Source organism: Alternaria rosae, assembly GCF_020736505.1.
Source record: "Alternaria rosae strain MPI-PUGE-AT-0040 chromosome Unknown BKA58scaffold_1, whole genome shotgun sequence".
NCBI classification, from domain to species: Eukaryota; Fungi; Ascomycota; class Dothideomycetes; order Pleosporales; family Pleosporaceae; genus Alternaria; species Alternaria rosae.
Window position 1 is genome coordinate 3932148 of NW_025763570.1, and position 16968 is coordinate 3949115.

General features: G+C 50.9%; 6 protein-coding genes across 6 annotated transcripts; 3 read left to right on the top strand and 3 right to left on the bottom strand.

Annotated features, from left to right (window-relative positions):
* Positions 1–755: 755 nt before the first annotated feature.
* On the top strand, positions 756–2082 carry BKA58DRAFT_434553 (uncharacterized protein; the record flags this gene model as incomplete). The annotated part of the gene is made up of 4 exons (XM_046173274.1): positions 756–1225; positions 1274–1472; positions 1524–1660; positions 1713–2082. 4 exons carry the CDS (start codon positions 756–758, stop codon positions 2080–2082), a joined length of 1176 nt encoding a protein of 391 aa, XP_046031679.1.
* On the bottom strand, positions 2019–3180 carry BKA58DRAFT_373932 (uncharacterized protein). Its single transcript, XM_046169269.1, has 3 exons — positions 3054–3180; positions 2905–3000; positions 2019–2836 (listed from the first exon to the last, which is right to left on the bottom strand). Exons 1-3 carry the CDS (start codon positions 3135–3137, stop codon positions 2174–2176), a joined length of 843 nt encoding a protein of 280 aa, XP_046031680.1. The 5' UTR covers positions 3138–3180; the 3' UTR covers positions 2019–2173.
* A 621-nt stretch (positions 3181–3801) lies between these two features.
* BKA58DRAFT_447418 (uncharacterized protein) lies at positions 3802–5421 on the top strand (the record flags this gene model as incomplete). Its single annotated transcript, XM_046174236.1, has 2 exons — positions 3802–3993; positions 4039–5421. 2 exons carry the CDS (start codon positions 3802–3804, stop codon positions 5419–5421), a joined length of 1575 nt encoding a protein of 524 aa, XP_046031681.1.
* A 2862-nt stretch (positions 5422–8283) lies between these two features.
* On the bottom strand, positions 8284–10445 carry BKA58DRAFT_351961 (uncharacterized protein; the record flags this gene model as incomplete). The annotated part of the gene is made up of 3 exons (XM_046168560.1): positions 8284–8540; positions 8591–9433; positions 9482–10445. The coding sequence occupies 3 exons, from the start codon at positions 10443–10445 to the stop codon at positions 8491–8493; spliced, it is 1857 nt and encodes a 618-aa protein (XP_046031682.1). The 3' UTR covers positions 8284–8490.
* Positions 10446–11600: 1155 nt separating this feature from the next.
* BKA58DRAFT_25208 (DNA-directed RNA polymerase III subunit Rpc5) lies at positions 11601–12963 on the bottom strand. Its single transcript, XM_046166745.1, has 3 exons — positions 12317–12963; positions 12008–12267; positions 11601–11949 (listed from the first exon to the last, which is right to left on the bottom strand). The coding sequence occupies exons 1-3, from the start codon at positions 12861–12863 to the stop codon at positions 11734–11736; spliced, it is 1023 nt and encodes a 340-aa protein (XP_046031683.1). The 5' UTR covers positions 12864–12963; the 3' UTR covers positions 11601–11733.
* Positions 12964–13006: 43 nt separating this feature from the next.
* Positions 13007–16824, top strand: BKA58DRAFT_25215 (mono-functional DNA-alkylating methyl methanesulfonate N-term-domain-containing protein). Its single transcript, XM_046166746.1, has 3 exons — positions 13007–13236; positions 13293–16248; positions 16299–16824. Exons 1-3 carry the CDS (start codon positions 13142–13144, stop codon positions 16596–16598), a joined length of 3351 nt encoding a protein of 1116 aa, XP_046031684.1. The 5' UTR covers positions 13007–13141; the 3' UTR covers positions 16599–16824.
* Positions 16825–16968: the final 144 nt, after the last annotated feature.

Sequence of the window (16968 nt, forward strand, 5' to 3'; positions counted from 1 at the left end):
TTGGTCCGCGGGCCGTTGCGGACGGTGCTAGCCGCGTTCGAAGATCCCCCCTGCGTCAGCACTGTATCCCGTCCACGACCTCACCCGAAGACGATAGCAGGGACTAGCCGTAAAATCGGCTTTTCTCACGGAAGAATCGTAGTGGAGGGTACGGCAGAGAAAGCTTCATCTGCTGCTCGCCACGCTGGATTGCAAACCTTGTATCACTGTGCAGGTGTGCCAATTTCGGGTTAAGCGAAATGAGCATGCCTCGACGATAGCAAGGACTAGCCGTAAAATCGGCTTTTCTCACGGAAGAATAGTAGTGGAGGGTACAGCAGAGAAAGCTTCATCTGCAGCTCGCCCCGCTGGATTGCAAACCTTGTATCACCGTGCAGGTGTGCCAATTTCGGGTTAAGCGATATGAGTATGCATTGAACTGTGGGTGGTCTGAATAATGGATATCTTTCCCAACAACGAGTGAGAATAAGGCTGATACAACCAGACCGCGGCACACTTGTTTTGTTTCCTTCCAATTTTCTGCAGAAGTCGGGCAACAATACACTCCTTCGCTCACTATCCCACAGCTTCGTTTACCTTTTCCCCCACAATTGCAGTCAATCTCTGTAATTATTTCGAATATATTGTTCCTTCGTCTCAGGATGTTGGTCCTGCTTGTCCTTATCGGCATCTTGTCAGAGGCTGGTAATTGTATCAAGCTCTGGACGGCGCCTGTAATGCTGCCTGCAGCGGTACCTGCGACGTGTAAAGCTGTCATGGCTGCTGACATAGCTTGTAGCCCACGATTCGTTAGGCCAGCTGATATTGGGAGAGATGTGCCATTCAACGAGACATTCCTCAGTAAATATTGCAGTTCTTCATGTTCCTCATCGCTCAACACCTATATCGCAAATGTCAACACGCGGTGTGGATCTACCATCTACGATTTTGGAACTGGAATTCAAGAATCTGCAGGGTCTTTGGTCGCGCCTATCAAATGGGCACGCGATGTCGCATGTAGTACTGGAACTTCCGCGAACGATTTCTGCTACCCTAAGATCGTCAATCGAGAAGTCGGTTTCTGCGACGATTGTACTTTGAAGTACCTTGCTGGCTTGTTGAACTCAGACAGCGATGTTGGCAAAATTGACACCGAAGGCTTTACCTCAATCCTGTCATCGTGTCAAGTGTCATCAACAAAGTTTCCAGTCACCAAGACAGCTCAGCCAAGCACTGCACAACCGACGTAAGTGATTATGGTTATACATCCAGCAATGTACTGACAAATGAATAGAAGTACCAGCGAAGCTAGTAATTCTTGCTGGGGAGGCGAGAGATACACTGTCAAGCAGGGTGACACTTGCGAGTCCGTGGCAGCAGCAAATGGTCTGGCGATCGATAGATTCCTGTACTTGAACGGGATTGACTTCCATTGCAATGCGTTTGGCATTGGCAGAACGGTGTGCATAAGGGACGCTTGCAAACTCCACACCGTAGGTGGCTACGCTTTGATGTCACGAGTCCTACTGACTACTGTGATGTAGATAAAGCCACAAGAATCCTGCAAGGATATCATCGATAACTACGGATTTACAAAGCTTGAGCTCGTGCAGTGGAACCCAACCTTACAAACTGGCTGCAGCAATACGACCGCATTGGCTGGCCGTTCGATCTGTGTCACGTATGTTTTCCTTGGAATCGATGTTATGACCAAGCTGATGCTAGTCTACCAGGCCTCCTGGCACAGATAAATATGACTTCACCGCGACAGCGTCTTGGAACGATACGTGGACTTGGCCGGCTGGCAGTTGGGTACCAGGACCTACACAGGGTACTCCCTTGACCAATCAACCAACCACGTGGGACGTACCGACAACGACAGCGAAGTGGACAGCAAGCGTGGACCCAACACTTGCAGCTTACTATAAGAACTGCCCAATCACGGAGCAACATTGGGATGCCGGTTTTGATTGGAGTTTGCTCAGCAACGTGTGTTCGTTGCTACTCGAGAGGTATTGCGAGCCTGAGACGACTGGAGATCCACTACCTAGCACAACCTTCCCAAGCACTTGCTTTCCACCGTACCCTACTAATGCTGACTGAGTTACATAGGAACGGCGGGAAGAGTGTAGGATACCAAGATTGCGCAAATTCATAGGGTTGTTCTCTGTATATAATTTATCGGAACGATGTTTCATTCTTCAGCATACAGTAACGTTCCTGGATGCAATAAAGATGGATCATCCCCACAGTTTTCGAGGTGCCCTGACAGATGGCCTCCGCTAGGACCTGCTTCAAAATCTTGGATATGCTCTGGCCTGATTTTATTGTACCAAACTGACTGTCCATGAATGTCGAGAAAATGCACCTTGACCAATTTTTCTTGCACTGCTTCCTCGTCGAAAAGGTAGTAAATAGATTTCGACTTCATGACTGCGTTGTACAACGGCAGTCTCGCCTCATCGTTAGGTGGTGAGATTGCAAGCCGGCTTTCGTCGTTCTCCGGGTGCCCATCGTTGTAATAGACTACACTGTCTATGAGTTGAGGCAGACGCAGGAAAACCTTTGTCCAGTCGTGCCCATATTGACCATACAGACTTTCGTTGTCAAGAACTATCTCCGGCCCAAAGTCCGTTTGACCGCACTCGAACATTTCCTGGTAAGTAGTGTCGAGTTCAACCGCATAGCAAGTACGGATCCAGATTGGGTAAGGGACACGGCTCAGGAATTTCTGAGTTACATTGCGCTCGGTGATCGTCTGGTGCGCAGCCAATATACGCTGAATCTGCGATTGCGTTGGCAGATATGGCGCATCAGGAGGGGGGCTATCTGCGGGACTGCATATTCTCCAGTATTGCTAATGCAAATCTTAGTTTAGCACATTTTGCAGTACATTATGCAGTTCGTCGTGAACAGGGTACCCACACTGCGATCAACGTGGCTCATCGACAGCCATCTGGAAGCAAGGTCGTTCCACTGCTCCTGATCGTTCTCTTCCGCTTTATCGAAATTCCAATTAGTCTTTGCACATTGCGTTAGCAGATGGCAGACAGAAATAAAGTAAATACACTGACCAGGACAAATTGGTCGAATGGCAAATTGCCATACTCGGCTCCCGGATTGAGCAGTGTTGGTTCATGCTCGTGAACAGGCTCCATGGCCGATATCTCTGCTTAATGCAGCCCGGATATTGAATCTCACGCAATGTATGAGATATGTTAGGCCAAACATAAGAAGATATGTAAATACTGGAGACCCGCCAAGAGCCAAGCAGACGCTATGTAGCGAACCAATCCTATGAGCGAGAGCCCATGCGCTGTCCCGCCGCCTTGTTCTGCCACGATCCAAACAGGCAGGCCGCAGCTGCATTTTGCCGCCACGGTCCAAACAGGCAGGCCGCAGCTGCGTTTTGCCGCCACTAAGCTACGCGAAGCCTGTTGGTATTGCGGCACGGGAGGTAGATTATCAGGGTATTATCCACATCTAATGAAACTACTTTATTACGGTATACCTTGGCACGGGTGGAACCGCGGTCTAGTGAGAGTCTAACAAGAACTGGAAGACATGGGTCAGTGATACTTGTCTCAACACTCATGAACCATAATGAACGATGCCTAAGATGGATCAAGCCAGACCTTTCCATTTTCGTATATCGAAGTTATTGAAGCGGCTGTGTTCATTTCCCGCTATTGTTAGATTGGTGTGGACGTGAAAAGAAAATCTCAAGCCCGTACGTATATAACGTGCTGAGTGCTAGTATCAACATCTTTGCCTGCCACAAGTGTCGAGTGTTTCTGCTGTCATCTCAAGCAGTCTGATGAAATGAGGTTTTTCATCGCACTTTTGAGCTTCGCGGCCGTTGCGACCGCTGGTGCTATCAAGCGCCAAAGCGGCCCTGTCGAACCAGACACAGATCCTGACTGCAGTTACCACGACACTGCTTACAGTGAATCCGACAACTGCCAGTATTTCGAGGATTACTGGGGAATCGACCATGCCACCTTTGTTGCTTGGGTACAAACATCACTCTGCCAACGTTGCCCTGCTAACAACAATTAGAATCCGTCGGTCAAGGATGATTGTAGCGGAATCAAGGTTGGCTATTCATACTGTGTAGAGGTCACTCGTAAGCCAGAGCCAACGAGTTTCACTCCGACATCCACATCGGCCTCTCCGTCTCCCACCAAGCCGTCCAAACCGTCACCAACCCAGGAAGGCCTTATCGATTCGTGCACCGACTTTTATTTTGCCGTCGCAAACGACAACTGTCAAAAGATTGCAAAGAAATATGGTACTTTTACAGAAGCTCAGTTCATCGAATGGAACCCAGCAGTTGGTTCTGACTGTGCGGGCATCTGGGCCAAGACCTACTACTGCGTAGGCATCCCCGGAACCCCAACAGCACCACTCACCTCGACATCTGTGCAGCCCACATCGACTGCCCCTGCAAAACCATCGCCAACACAAGAAGGCTTGATTGAAAGCTGTACAAGCTTCTACTTCACTGTCAAGAACGACAACTGTGCCAACATTGTCAAAAAGTACGGCACCTTCACTCTATCTGAGTTCGTCATGTGGAACCCTGCTGTTGGAGAAGACTGTGGGGGTATCTGGGCTGCTACTTACTACTGTGTTGGCATTCCTGGGACACCTTCTGCTCCTCCCTCTTCGAGTATTGCACCCACGACGGTCAAGCCTACGCCCACCGGAAATGGCATTTCAACGCCGCTACCTACCCAGCCTGGCATGGTTTCCAACTGTAATAAGTTTCACTGGATTGCAAAGAATGTTGGGTGCAGCGATGTCATTAGCTATGAGAAGATTACTCTAGCTGAATTCGCCAGATGGAACCCCACAGTCCTCGATGACTGCTCCGGCATGTGGGCCGAAGTGAACGTTTGTGTTGGTGTTATCGGAGGCACAACTACTTCAACCCCTAAGCCGACTACAACCACGATAAAGCCGAGTGCTACTACTACGGCTGGAAACGGCATTCAGACTCCACAACCCACGCAGCCGGGAATGATCACAAACTGTAACAAGTTCCATTGGGTAGCTTCAGGCGTCACCTGTTCGCAGATTGTCAGCTATCAAAAGATCACACTTGCTGATTTCGCCAAGTGGAACCCTACCGTAAAGAGCGACTGCTCTGGTATGCAAGCATTGGTCAACGTCTGTGTTGGTATTATTGGAGCAACGTCTACAACAAATCCTGCAACTACAACAACATCAGCTGGCAACGGGATTCAGACTCCCCAACCTACACAGCCTGGGATGGTGACCAACTGCAAGAAATTCCATTATGTAGCTGACAACGTTACCTGCGGCCAGATCATCAGCTACCAGAAGATCACTCTTGCTGACTTTGTCAAGTGGAACTCTGGTGTTGGCTCTGATTGCAGAAATATGTGGGCTAGAACCAACGTATGCGTTGGGGTGTAAGGTAGCCTCTGGTTTCCGGAAAGTTGGGTTCAAGATCATGTAGATCTATTGGATTTGCTGTATTCACCGGTCTACGTACTTGAATCTAGTAGACGTTCTACTTCCATCTGCTCATCATCTAGTCTAAATGATCATCTATGATCTTATCAGGACTACTACCCGAATGCTCAGAAGATGAAAGGGTGATCGCGACATGCCGCACCGTTCACATCTCCACCTGAACATTAAGCTTTGAGGGGTGGGTCGTGGTGCAAAGTGACAGGATCGCGTTCCGCAACCATACCAGTAGATTTTCGGGGGGAACGCTGCTGCATCGCTCAAGAGCTTCAACAGCACAAAGACACAAAAAATACCTCTAGTATCTGCGGTTGCAATTCTCCATGGCCCAAACCATTTTGCATCCAGATTGTTCGCAAGAGCCGACAAGTCCACCATTAGCACCACTGGACCGATACTGATGGAGATATTACGATATCGACACCAGAAGATACGCTCCGAAAGCTAGAACTAGTTCGGAACTTCTAGCTTTTGGCGTGGAGAAGTTGTATGTGTCTACAGAGCATTTCGGTGCTATACTTCGTTCACCCTTCTATCTTCAGACATGCACAATAGCAGTATCAACAGTACCATATACGAATAACGCAGATGCTGACAAGGATAGCCTCGGTCAAGATCTCAGGGGAGCAGGACCTCAGCCTTCTTCCACTCCATGATGTGATTATCGTCCTTCGAAGTACTGCTCGGAAATCGCTTCTTCCACACTGGCATTACGGAACCACTCGCCGAGCTTTGAAAAGCTCCTTTATTCTCATCATTCCGTTTTTCGCGTCGACAGATGGGTGACCGAGAAGACTCAAGTCACTACGCCCAGCCGCATGTACGTCCCCGTCTCGCAGGCGATGCAGGAGTAAGGTATGTACATCTTTTCAGCCGTGGAGGGGGATGCCGCCGTCGTCGTGACATATCGCGCCGCCGAGAAGAAGGACTTTAAAGGACTCACATAGACATTGGCGCCGGAACTGTATTAGGGTTTCAGCGTTCATGGTCGAGAGACGCGGTCCGTTGGTATGGGCCACTGGACTGTGAATAGGGGGTCATGTCCTTCTCCGTGAAATTCCCCTTTGAACCAGACGTTGGTGACCCATTCGTGTGCAATAATGTATGGTTGGAGCAGCGTGATGCTGGTATTGGGGTCAAGGAACTGCTCGTAGTCCTCGAGTCCCGCTGCGACTTTCTGCTGAGATCGGAAGCTTACACGATGAGAGTGCGGGTCAGTGGGTATCGACTTTCGAGAGAATGTGTGGAGGGATCGCCAAGCTGCCCACTGCCATGATGGGAAGTCTAGTCGCTGGAACGCTATATGAAGGCTGATGAGATTGCATGTTTTATCAGACAATGCCAGCGAGGAAAGGAAGGACGCCCGCATTTCTTCGGGCGCGGAAGAATTGTTTGCGCTCTGAACGCCACGTCCTCCACCTCCGACTCTGCTCATTGGAAGTCCCCAGAAGTCAATCATGGGGTCCTCGAGCTCTCTGAATGCTTGAAAGATACCAAGGAATGCGTCGAGGGCATCAGATTCTTTTGTTAGGGAGCGGAATAGATACTTATGTATCCGCTTGTCAATTTCAGCCCCTGATCTTCCTGTTCCACCTGATGGGAACACACGGAAGTCTGATTGAAGTTTTTGAAGCGGTTAAGATCCTTGATATGCGCTCTTTTGAGGTAGGTTGGGATGGCTACATAACAGTGCATGTGTCAGCACTGGAAATAAGTCTAAGTCTCGGTGAATACTAGACGTCGTCGTGAGAGAAGATTTTCCTGTAGATTCCACCCTCGTGTTGACCAATTGCACTTCTGATCTCTTGCAAGGCTTCTGGAATACACAACAGTTGATAGCCGTGTGTCTTGACTGACAACTGGGCCTTTCGTGCTCTTGATGTTGTGTCTGGGAGACCAAAATCTGGCCCGTGTCCACATGTAGCAATGGTTGTAACGTAGGCAGATCTGTAGACTTTGTGCATGTTTTGAAGCTGTATTGGCTTTGCTGGTGATGTCTCGTCCTGCGTGATGCAGTAGCGGTTTACCCAAAGGTAAGGGATACCAAGTTTTCGCGAAGCGTTGAGCGCGTCCTTGATCACCAGAGGCACATTACTAAGCAGCCCGTTACCTTCGACGTTCTGTTGTGATGATGGGTTAGGAGGCCCCTAGCAATGGTTCAACGCAGCGACTTTGCTGTTCGATGGTGCGTTGACGATTGAGTAAGTAGTGCAGTCAATAAGCCGAGATGAGGGGACATCGTCGCATCCGGTCGCACCACAGCTTCCTGAATGGTTTGAACGTGTATCGTCACCCCCTCTTTTCATCTCCTCCACGACGCGCAACATTGATGCGAACAGCTCAACGACAGAGTACTAACAACGGCTAATCAATATCTCTGGACTTTGTATTCGTAGAAGCCAACTCACAATAGGACCGTAGCACAACATCTGTGGACTCAACAACCCAAGTGCGCAGCCGTCAACAAAGCCCACACTACTGGCCCCTCTCCGCTCCATTTTCAACACTCTGATTGTTGAATCGTCCGAGAGAAACCTCCAGGCTTGAATTGGCACTGGCATTGCCTGTAGTGTCACGCAGTTGGTGTCGATGCTCGATACCCACTATGGAATCGTCCGCGCGTGTGTAAGACTCCGAAGACACCGTCCATGGATTCTGAGGCAGTGCGGTAGAACGATCTGAGTTACGAATTAATACAGCGCTCACGAGAAAACAAACAGCCTAGTATACGTATGCGGAGGCAAGCGATTGAAGAAAGCATTGATGTCAGCTAGTGATCCTGCATCGTGTCCAGCTACGAAAGCGGACGCACGAGGAGGCTGGAGAGTATACTTGAGGCAGGGCATTGTTCATCTGAGAAGCTAGCAAAGGTATCTTCCCGCAATTTCCACACCAATGAGAGAAGTCACAACTCTAATATGCAGTCCACACAAAACCCTTGCTACTGCCCAGTTTCCTCCTGCTTCTCACTGCATGAACATATCGTTCATCTCCGATGTCTCCGAGTCTTATTCAAATTTCCTCCGTCAACTGGTATGGAGCTAGTCCTACGGCCGGTGGAGCTACTCGGAGTTAGCTTAATATTGTACGTCGGGAATGGATATCAACTTACTGACGTATGATGGCGCGATGACATCCTTACCGGTGATCCTCTTGATGTCTTGAATAACGATGTCCATAGGAAGGAATATTCCCTGCCCAGTACCAGTCACTCCGAAAAGCAGTCCGAGCTGTGTTCCCGATTCGTCGTGTAATAGAATACTGCCAGAATCACCGAGCTCGATGAAAGCACTTTGCCCGTCCTTGCTGGTCACCCCAAAACATGATCCCGCGTTCTTCGCATCGAATCCGTAGACGTCTGAGATCTCCTCGTCCTTATCGGGGTTGATGATAAGCAGGCAAGAATTGATGGTGCCGACCGTCCAGCCACTCGTGCGCCCGTATTTGGCAACATGGACTGTCTCTTTGTTGACATTGAACGTTGACCATTGCCTGCACTGCTGCTTTGCGAGAAGTTTCGTCTTGGTAGATCTAACATTAGGCAGACTGTTGATAACGTCGCGTTTTGTCGTATTGCCCATACGGACCAACGCCCAGTCGAGGGGGAAGAGGAACGTGGCCTGCAGCGCCTTCATCTTGTCTTTAGATCGGCCGGTGTTTGGATCTGAGGCGTACTTGTTGGCCTTGACAGTTCGGCGGCCTGAGCCTGCGTAGACGTTGCCAATACGCCGGTCGAACTTCTCAATCATCTTGTACTCTTCATCCTTCTCTTTGTGCTCCATCTTGGATTCCACATCTCCAGCAGCAGCGTAAGTACCATGAAGCTTGATCTCATCTTGGAGCACTCCGAGGTAGCCGTGATGGTCGAATGTCGCTGGCGATACTATGGCTTGAGGCATGTTGGCCAGGGTCTTGTTGTCGACACCTAGAGCCTTGTTGGTCGTTTTAGAGATGACTATGTAAGGGTCAGTTTGTATCTTGTTAGGGGATAATGAGTTATTACCGTTGTCAAGTCGTTCATCTCGGACGCAGTGCCAGTTGGTAATTCCGCATCTGATACCGCCGGACAGGGTCACGGATCCACCTAAAGTACTGCAACATTTCTCATCGTTCGCGATCCCGACGGATGATCCCATGCCGATATTTTTGACGAAGGACGAGCCATCGACGACTTCGGTCGCGCGATGACGCCTCCTTCCCCCCAGCATCGTCACCCCACAGAGTATCTCGATGTCAAAGTCTGGAGCTGCGTCGGCAATCTCGGCTTTGATAGAAGGTACCACGTTTTCGAACCATTTGGAATCTCGCGCTGTCGGTGTGGTGATGACGATGGTCGGTGAACACTTCTGGCGATCGTCGATCAATCCGCGACGCAGAACTTCCACTGAAAGCCACTCATGGTTGTCCAACAAGGACAAGACACTTGGACATGCGTTTGCCCATTGTTCTCGTACCTTGTCGTCGTCATGGAAGATGGCGAAAGACCACATGGAGTGCTTGGCGCGAAAATCGACGCACTCGATTTGGACATTGTCCGTCGATGTCCTATCGCGGAAGCTGGATCTGATTCTGATGAGCGCGTTCTCGACTTTGTGGGCGTGCTTGAGCATGTCAACGGTTATCAGGAGCGTGAGATACTCTGCATCGTCGTTCTCCTCGGTAGCATCGCGAGGAACGCGAAATGCAAATAAGAACGAGGTACCACTGGTCAGCAAGCCTTGTGATCCGAGAATATTCTGGACATCTTGCAGTCTCTGCGGTTCGTCTGGTATCATCTCCCTTACGCCTTCGATCACGGTGTCTAGTGGCAGAGGTGCGAGAGTCGGCCAGCCACTGCGATGTCGAACGTAGCCGGGGTCCATCTCCTCGCGGATCTCCTCGTCGGAACGAGAAAGATATCGTCTTCGCTTCCTTCGCTCTCCCTCAGCCTTGCTGTATGGTGATGGGCTACCGAAGCGTTGAGACATGGTAGAACGTAGTAGATGGTATGGAAGAGGGTGCTGGAAAGGTTGCGAAAGGGTTGCTGGTAAGGTTGTGGAAGAAGGAGTGTCGCCTTTTATATCAGACTTTTCGAGGCAAAGGCAAACGAAGTGATGGTCCAAGCGGGTGTGTACCTTGGTCACGCAAGCAACCTGCGGTGTCGGATTGGCCAACCACACATGACTTCTTCAATTGCTAGTGCGTCTCTTTAGGCGGCAACTTCTACGCCAATCAGCCCGAAATCATTATATTCTACTTCACTTAGCTTTGGTTACTGGGAAATAAAAGCTGGAACATACCTAGGTAACGAATCCCGTTACGTGGCGGGTGATAACGAACCATTCGACGAAATTCGCTAATCCCTTTTCATATCATATTTTGGGAGCGAAATTCGAGTTCTTTTGGTGGATTGAGGTGGAGAAACGAGTCTCGCGGTGAAGGAGGCGCTGACATAGAAAACGCACGCCTTCTGGGATTTATTATGAATGAGATCCAAATAGCCTCAGGGTTGGCTCAGTATTAGACTACCGCTGGGTGCCTAGTTAGCCTTCACTCGAAATTGTATTCCGTTAGGATGGACCTTAAAGTCAACAGTGCGTGTGAAAATACGTCTAAGTAGAGCAGATGCAGAATTTCTATGAAGTACTGAACCGAGGATTCAGCGCGATTCATTACATCATGAACTGACTATGGAACGTACCAACCTCATAGAGACCTGTCACCCTTCACGAATATCTAGTCAGAGACCAACAACGACAAGGCTCCCAGGCTGACCACGTGGTATCGAGGCTGCTAATCCCCCTTGCCACATCGTATCTCTATCCTCGGTACGTGGACCACACACTCATTTGCCTCCGGGCCCATATCCCAGACGTTCCGGGTAACTGTTTCCAAATCTAGTACCACTCTTAGGCATAGTCGTGTGTCCGTAATAGTACCAATCGACGGAATGAGGATGACGCCAGCGTTTTGAACCTGTTCGTCTGCTGATACGAGTCCTCTTTCGCATCTGCTCGTTACCCAAGTCTACGTCAAACTAAGAGAGAGAAAGTTAGCATTGTATCACTGGATGGTCCTGGCCTCGTGAGGAGACGAGAAACATGTCGATAGTCGCAGGCCTGCAGCATCATCATGTAGTAACAGCTCAGTAATATTTTGGGGGTATCTAGTAGGTAAATGGGAGGATAGATGTTCAACGGCCAAGTCGGATAATAATGGTGGTGCGAGAAGCTCTTTCGCGCAACAGCCAGTGTTATACGCGCGAAATCCACTTGCTCAACTCACTGATGGCTCGTTAGCCTCGTCGTCGGAGTCGTCGGATATCTCGATGAGGTCCTCGGCGTCGCGCCTAGGCCTCTTCTTGCTGCCTTTGCCGCCTGAGCCGACGGCGTCGAGGAACTCGTTGTTGTCGATCTTGGACTGGAGTTTGGGCGCGGAGCCAACGTCTGCGAGGAAGAGTCGGTCGTGATACGCTTCGAATGCTCGCTCGTCCTAGCACATGGTTAGTTTGCCTCCAGCGAGAATGGAGTGCAAGACGGCAAGGACGTACGTTCTCGTCGTAGTAGTCGAGCCTCAACCACTGCTCTTGGTTGGTCGACTTCATGAAGGCCTGAGTCAGCTCTGCGGCAGTGTCACCGCCCGTCTTCTTGACTTGGGCAAGGAAGGCTTTTGGCTCGGCGACCTTGGCGCCTTCCTGTGACTCCTTCTCGCGGCGGCGCTGGACAGCTTCGAGCTGGGCGGAGGCGTCGATCTGGTGGAACTGAGTTCGGAGCTGGACGAGACCATTGCAGCGTGTGAGGTGGAGTTCGTCTGCGCCGAGTCAGTCTTGGAGCGATGGTTGTTGTCGCGGGCTACTTACTGTCGCGGAAGGTGCCGAGCATGTAGCTAGTGCCCTTGCCGTCGTCGTGCATGATCTGACCACCGAATGTCTGCGTGTTGAGGACGTGGCCCTTCTCGTTGGCGTCCTCGAAGTGCGTGACGTACTCCTCGAAGTTGTCGTCGTCCTCGGTCGCAATGGGCGCTGCGGGGGCTCCTCCCTCGCCGGCGACGCCAGGGCGGCTGGTGCTGCGCGGCATAGTGCGCTCGAAGCCGGAGGCGATACCGAAAGCCTTCTGGCCAAAGCCCTTGGTCTTGCGCATGGCCTCGCCCCAGCGCACACCGGCGACGCGGTTGTAGTTGCGGTGGATGTTGACGGGCACGTCGACCTCGATGAAGCCCGACTCTTTCTTGATGCGCAGCTCCGAGGGCTGGCTCTCGGTGGCCTTGGTGAAGGGCTGGTCGGGCGGGCGGTTCAGGTACTGCAGCACGTAGAGCTGCTGCTCGGCCATCTCGGGGGTGATGTAGACGTCGTACTCGGCCACGACGGGGTCCTCGTCTTCGATATCCATGGCCGCTGAATTCGCCATTGTGTTAGCCGAGTCTGGTTTGGTGTTATAGAGGTCGAGGGCTGGACCTACAGGCCATTTGAAGTGGGCGTCGGGGTTGCAAGCAAAAAGAGTCGCGGTCACCCAAAGTTCCAAAAGTTCCAAAAGTTACGACCGCCCCGCAACGCGAAGTCGCGTGGAGCCGCGGCCCGTGCAGCTCAATGACGGAATGCATCCGATATCTCCAGCCCGGCAACAACCATAGTTCGAGTCCATACTTTGAGCTATCCACGAGCTGAACTCTGTACTATAACGCCGCCATGGCTTACATTGCACCTATACACCGGCCAAGCAGCGTCCGGCATGCGCTCAAGCTCAACTTCCTCGCCCCGGAGGAGGATTGCCTCGTAGTCGCGTAAGCAGTCCACGGGTACATGCATCAGTGTCTATCCAATGCTAACACGATTGCAGCAAATCCAACAGACTCGAATTCTATACGCAAACTTCCGATGGATTGGCCCTCCAACACTCCAAAGCCATCTATGGCAAGGTCACTATGCTCCAGAAGCTCCGCCCAGCCCTATCGCCGACCGATCACCTCTTCGTCGGAACCGATCGATATATGTACTTCACCCTGTCATGGAACCCCGACAAGAAACAACTACAGACGGAGAAATCATTTGCAAGCGTGGCCGATAATGCTGCAAGAGAGTCGCAAACGGGTGAGAGATGTCACATCGACCCAACGGGACGATTCATGACGGTCGAAGTCTACGAGGGCATTGTGACCGTCATACCGCTAGTCCAAAGGGGAAAGAAGAGGAAGCAAGAGGCTGATATCGCCCATCTGGGAGACCCTCAACCAGTCAGACTACCCGAGATGTTCGTCCGCTCATCGGCTTTCTTGCGCCCACGGTCATTCGACGACAAGCCCAAGATGGCTCTGCTATACGAAGACACACACTCTCAAGTCAAGCTGAAACTACGGGAACTGACCTACGCCGGAGAAGAGGTAGACCTACAAGAAGGCGAGACCTGCAAGAGCGAGCTGGAGCTTGGCTCGAGCCACCTGATACCCGTCGAGGAGCCTTCCCACGGCCTGGTGGTTATTGGCGAAACATCCATCGGATACTACGACGACGAGAGTGGGGAGCTTCAAACCGAGCCACTAGACGAGGCGACAATCTTTGTGGCTTGGGAACGCATTGACGCTCAGCGATTCGTGCTCGCTGATGACTACGGTCGCCTATACATGTTCATGTTGGTCTTGAGCAGCCAAGGCAAGGTCCAATCATGGAAGCTTGATGTCATCGGGGAGACTTCTCGTGCATCTACGCTGGTATATCTGGATGCTGGTTACGTCTTTGTTGGATCGCATCAGGGCGACTCGCAAGTCATCAAGATTGCAGAGAAGTCAATGGAAGTTGTCCAGACATTCTCCAACATTGCGCCTATCCTCGACTTCACCATCATGGATATGGGCAACAGATCTGGTGAAGGACAAAGCAATGAATACTCGTCTGGTCAGGCGCGAATAGTAACCGGTAGTGGTGCCTACCAAGATGGAAGTCTCCGGAGCGTTAGAAGCGGAGTTGGACTGGAGGATCTTGGTGTATTGGGCGAGATGGAACAGATCTCTGATCTATTCAGTCTCAAATCCACCGCATCTGCCCAGTATGAAGACACGTTACTAGTCAGCTTCGTCAACGAGTCGCGCATCTTCCGATTTGATCCGCAGGGTGAGGTAGAAGAGGTAGACGAGTTTGCCTCACTCGCCCTGGATGAGACAACACTGGCTGCTGCGAATATCTCACAAGGCCGCGTCGTCCAGGTCACAAACGGACGAGCCCGAATCTGCGATCTGGACGGCGGAATGATAACGTCGGAATGGATGCCAATGGGTGGTCAGGCTATCACCGCTGCTTCAATCAACGACAGTCATGTTCTTGTCTCCTTAGGAGGCGTCACTATCGTTTCTCTGAGCATGGCGGACGGTTTACAGGTTGTCAAAGAGAAGAAGTTCGGTTCCGAAAGCCAAGTCGCCTGTATTGCTCTTCCGTCAGTCTCAAGCTCGATATGCTTCATCGGCTTCTGGAGCAACTCCCAACTCGCCATATGCTCTCTCGATACCTTGGATGCGGTCAAGACTGTTCAAATATCCGAAGACTCTGTACCTCGGTCATTGTTACTGACACAAATATTCCCGGAGCAGCCCCCATCCCTCTTTGCCGCGTTAGCAGACGGGAATGTCGTCACATATGCTTATGATCCATCAACACACGAGCTATCTGGAAGGAAAAGTATCGTTCTAGGCACGCGTGAAGCTAGCTTCCGTGCCCTACCTCGCGGCAACGGCCTGTTCAACGTCTTTGCAACATGCGAACACCCATCCTTGATCTACTCTTCAGAAGGCCGTCTTGTATACTCCGCTGTTACAGCAGAGAAGGCGACGACAGTCTGTCCTTTCGACTCAGAAGCTTACCCCGGATCTGTAGCCATCGCAACCTCAGAAGACCTCCGCATCGCTCTAGTAGACACCGAACGGACAACGCATGTACAGACGCTAAAGGTCGATGAGACCGTACGAAGAATATCATACTCACCCAGTCTGAAAGCTTTCGGTCTCGGCACTATCAAAAGAATACTGAAACATGGCGAGGAGATCATGCTAAGTCATTTCAAGCTTGTGGACGAGATTCAGTTCAAGGAGCTCGACACCTATGCTCTTAACGAAGAAGAGCTGGTCGAATGCGTCATGCGCTGTGAACTACCAGATGGCTCAGGCGGCGTTGCAGAGCGCTTTGTCATCGGTACCGCATACCTTGACGATCAGAATGCGACTGCAGAACGCGGCCGCATTATCATCCTAGAGGTGACGCCTGAGCGCGTACTCAAGCTCGTCACTGAAATCGCAGTAAAGGGCGGTTGCAGGTGTCTAGCCATTTGTGAAGGCAAAATTGTCGCAGCGCTCATCAAGACTATTGTGGTTTACGATGTCGAATTCCGCACGCAGAGCTCTCCTGACCTGATTAAGCTAGCTTCGTTCAGATGTTCGACTGCGCCAATCGATGTCACAGTCAACGGCACCGTGATCGCCATCGCTGATCTGATGAAGTCACTCGCCGTCGTCGAGTATACAAAGGGCGAGGCGGGTCTACCAGACAAGCTTGTAGAGGTCGCGCGGCACTACCAGACTACTTGGGCTACAGCTGTGGCCGAGGTAGACACGAACACGTACCTTGAAAGCGACGCAGAAGGAAACCTGATGGTCTTGTACCGCGACCCGAATGGTGTCACATACGACGACAAGAGGCGGTTGAACGTTAGCTCTGAAATGCTACTCGGAGAGATGGTGAACAGGATACGTCGGATTGACGTCCTGACAACTTCGGACGCTGCAGTCATTCCCAAAGCGTTCGTCGGCACTGTAAGTCTACCCGTTACATTTACCAGATACAAATACTAATTTTCATGCAGGTCGAGGGATCAATCTACCTCTTCGGTCTCATCTCACCCGACTACCAAAACCTCCTCATGACGCTCCAGTCCAATCTCGGCGCTCTCGTCGCCGCACCAGGAGACATGGACTTTGCCAAGTTCCGCGCGTTCAAGAACACCGTAAGAGAGGAAGAGGAGCCCATGCGTTTTGTTGACGGAGAACTGGTGGAGAGGTTCTTGGACGTAAGCGAGGAAGTACAGAGGAAGGCCATTGAAGGATTGGGTAGGGAGCTCGAGGAAGTCAAGGGGTTGATTGAAGGATTGAGACGATTACATTAATACAGGGAGGTGTACATAGCCAGGCTATTATAGTAACATGAGTTGAAATTACTCATCGTACAAACGCAAGAAAGAAAAAAACTAAAATGACTTGGGCGCCATGTGAAGACCCACTGACTGCCTTCTCGCTGTGCCTCTTTTGTATTGTTACAAGTATTAGAAAGAAAAGAAGATACCCACTCGCAAACGCCTCCCACACCATGCCTCCGTGACAAACTCCGTATCGAGCCGCATTACATGCTCTATTCCCATTATCGCGCCCGAACTCTCTCACTTGTCAAATAAACGTACCATTTTCCTCGTACACAAAATTACCTGCATCGCCAGTTTCAAACGCCAGAACGCCTGTCACCCGTATAATCGACACAAT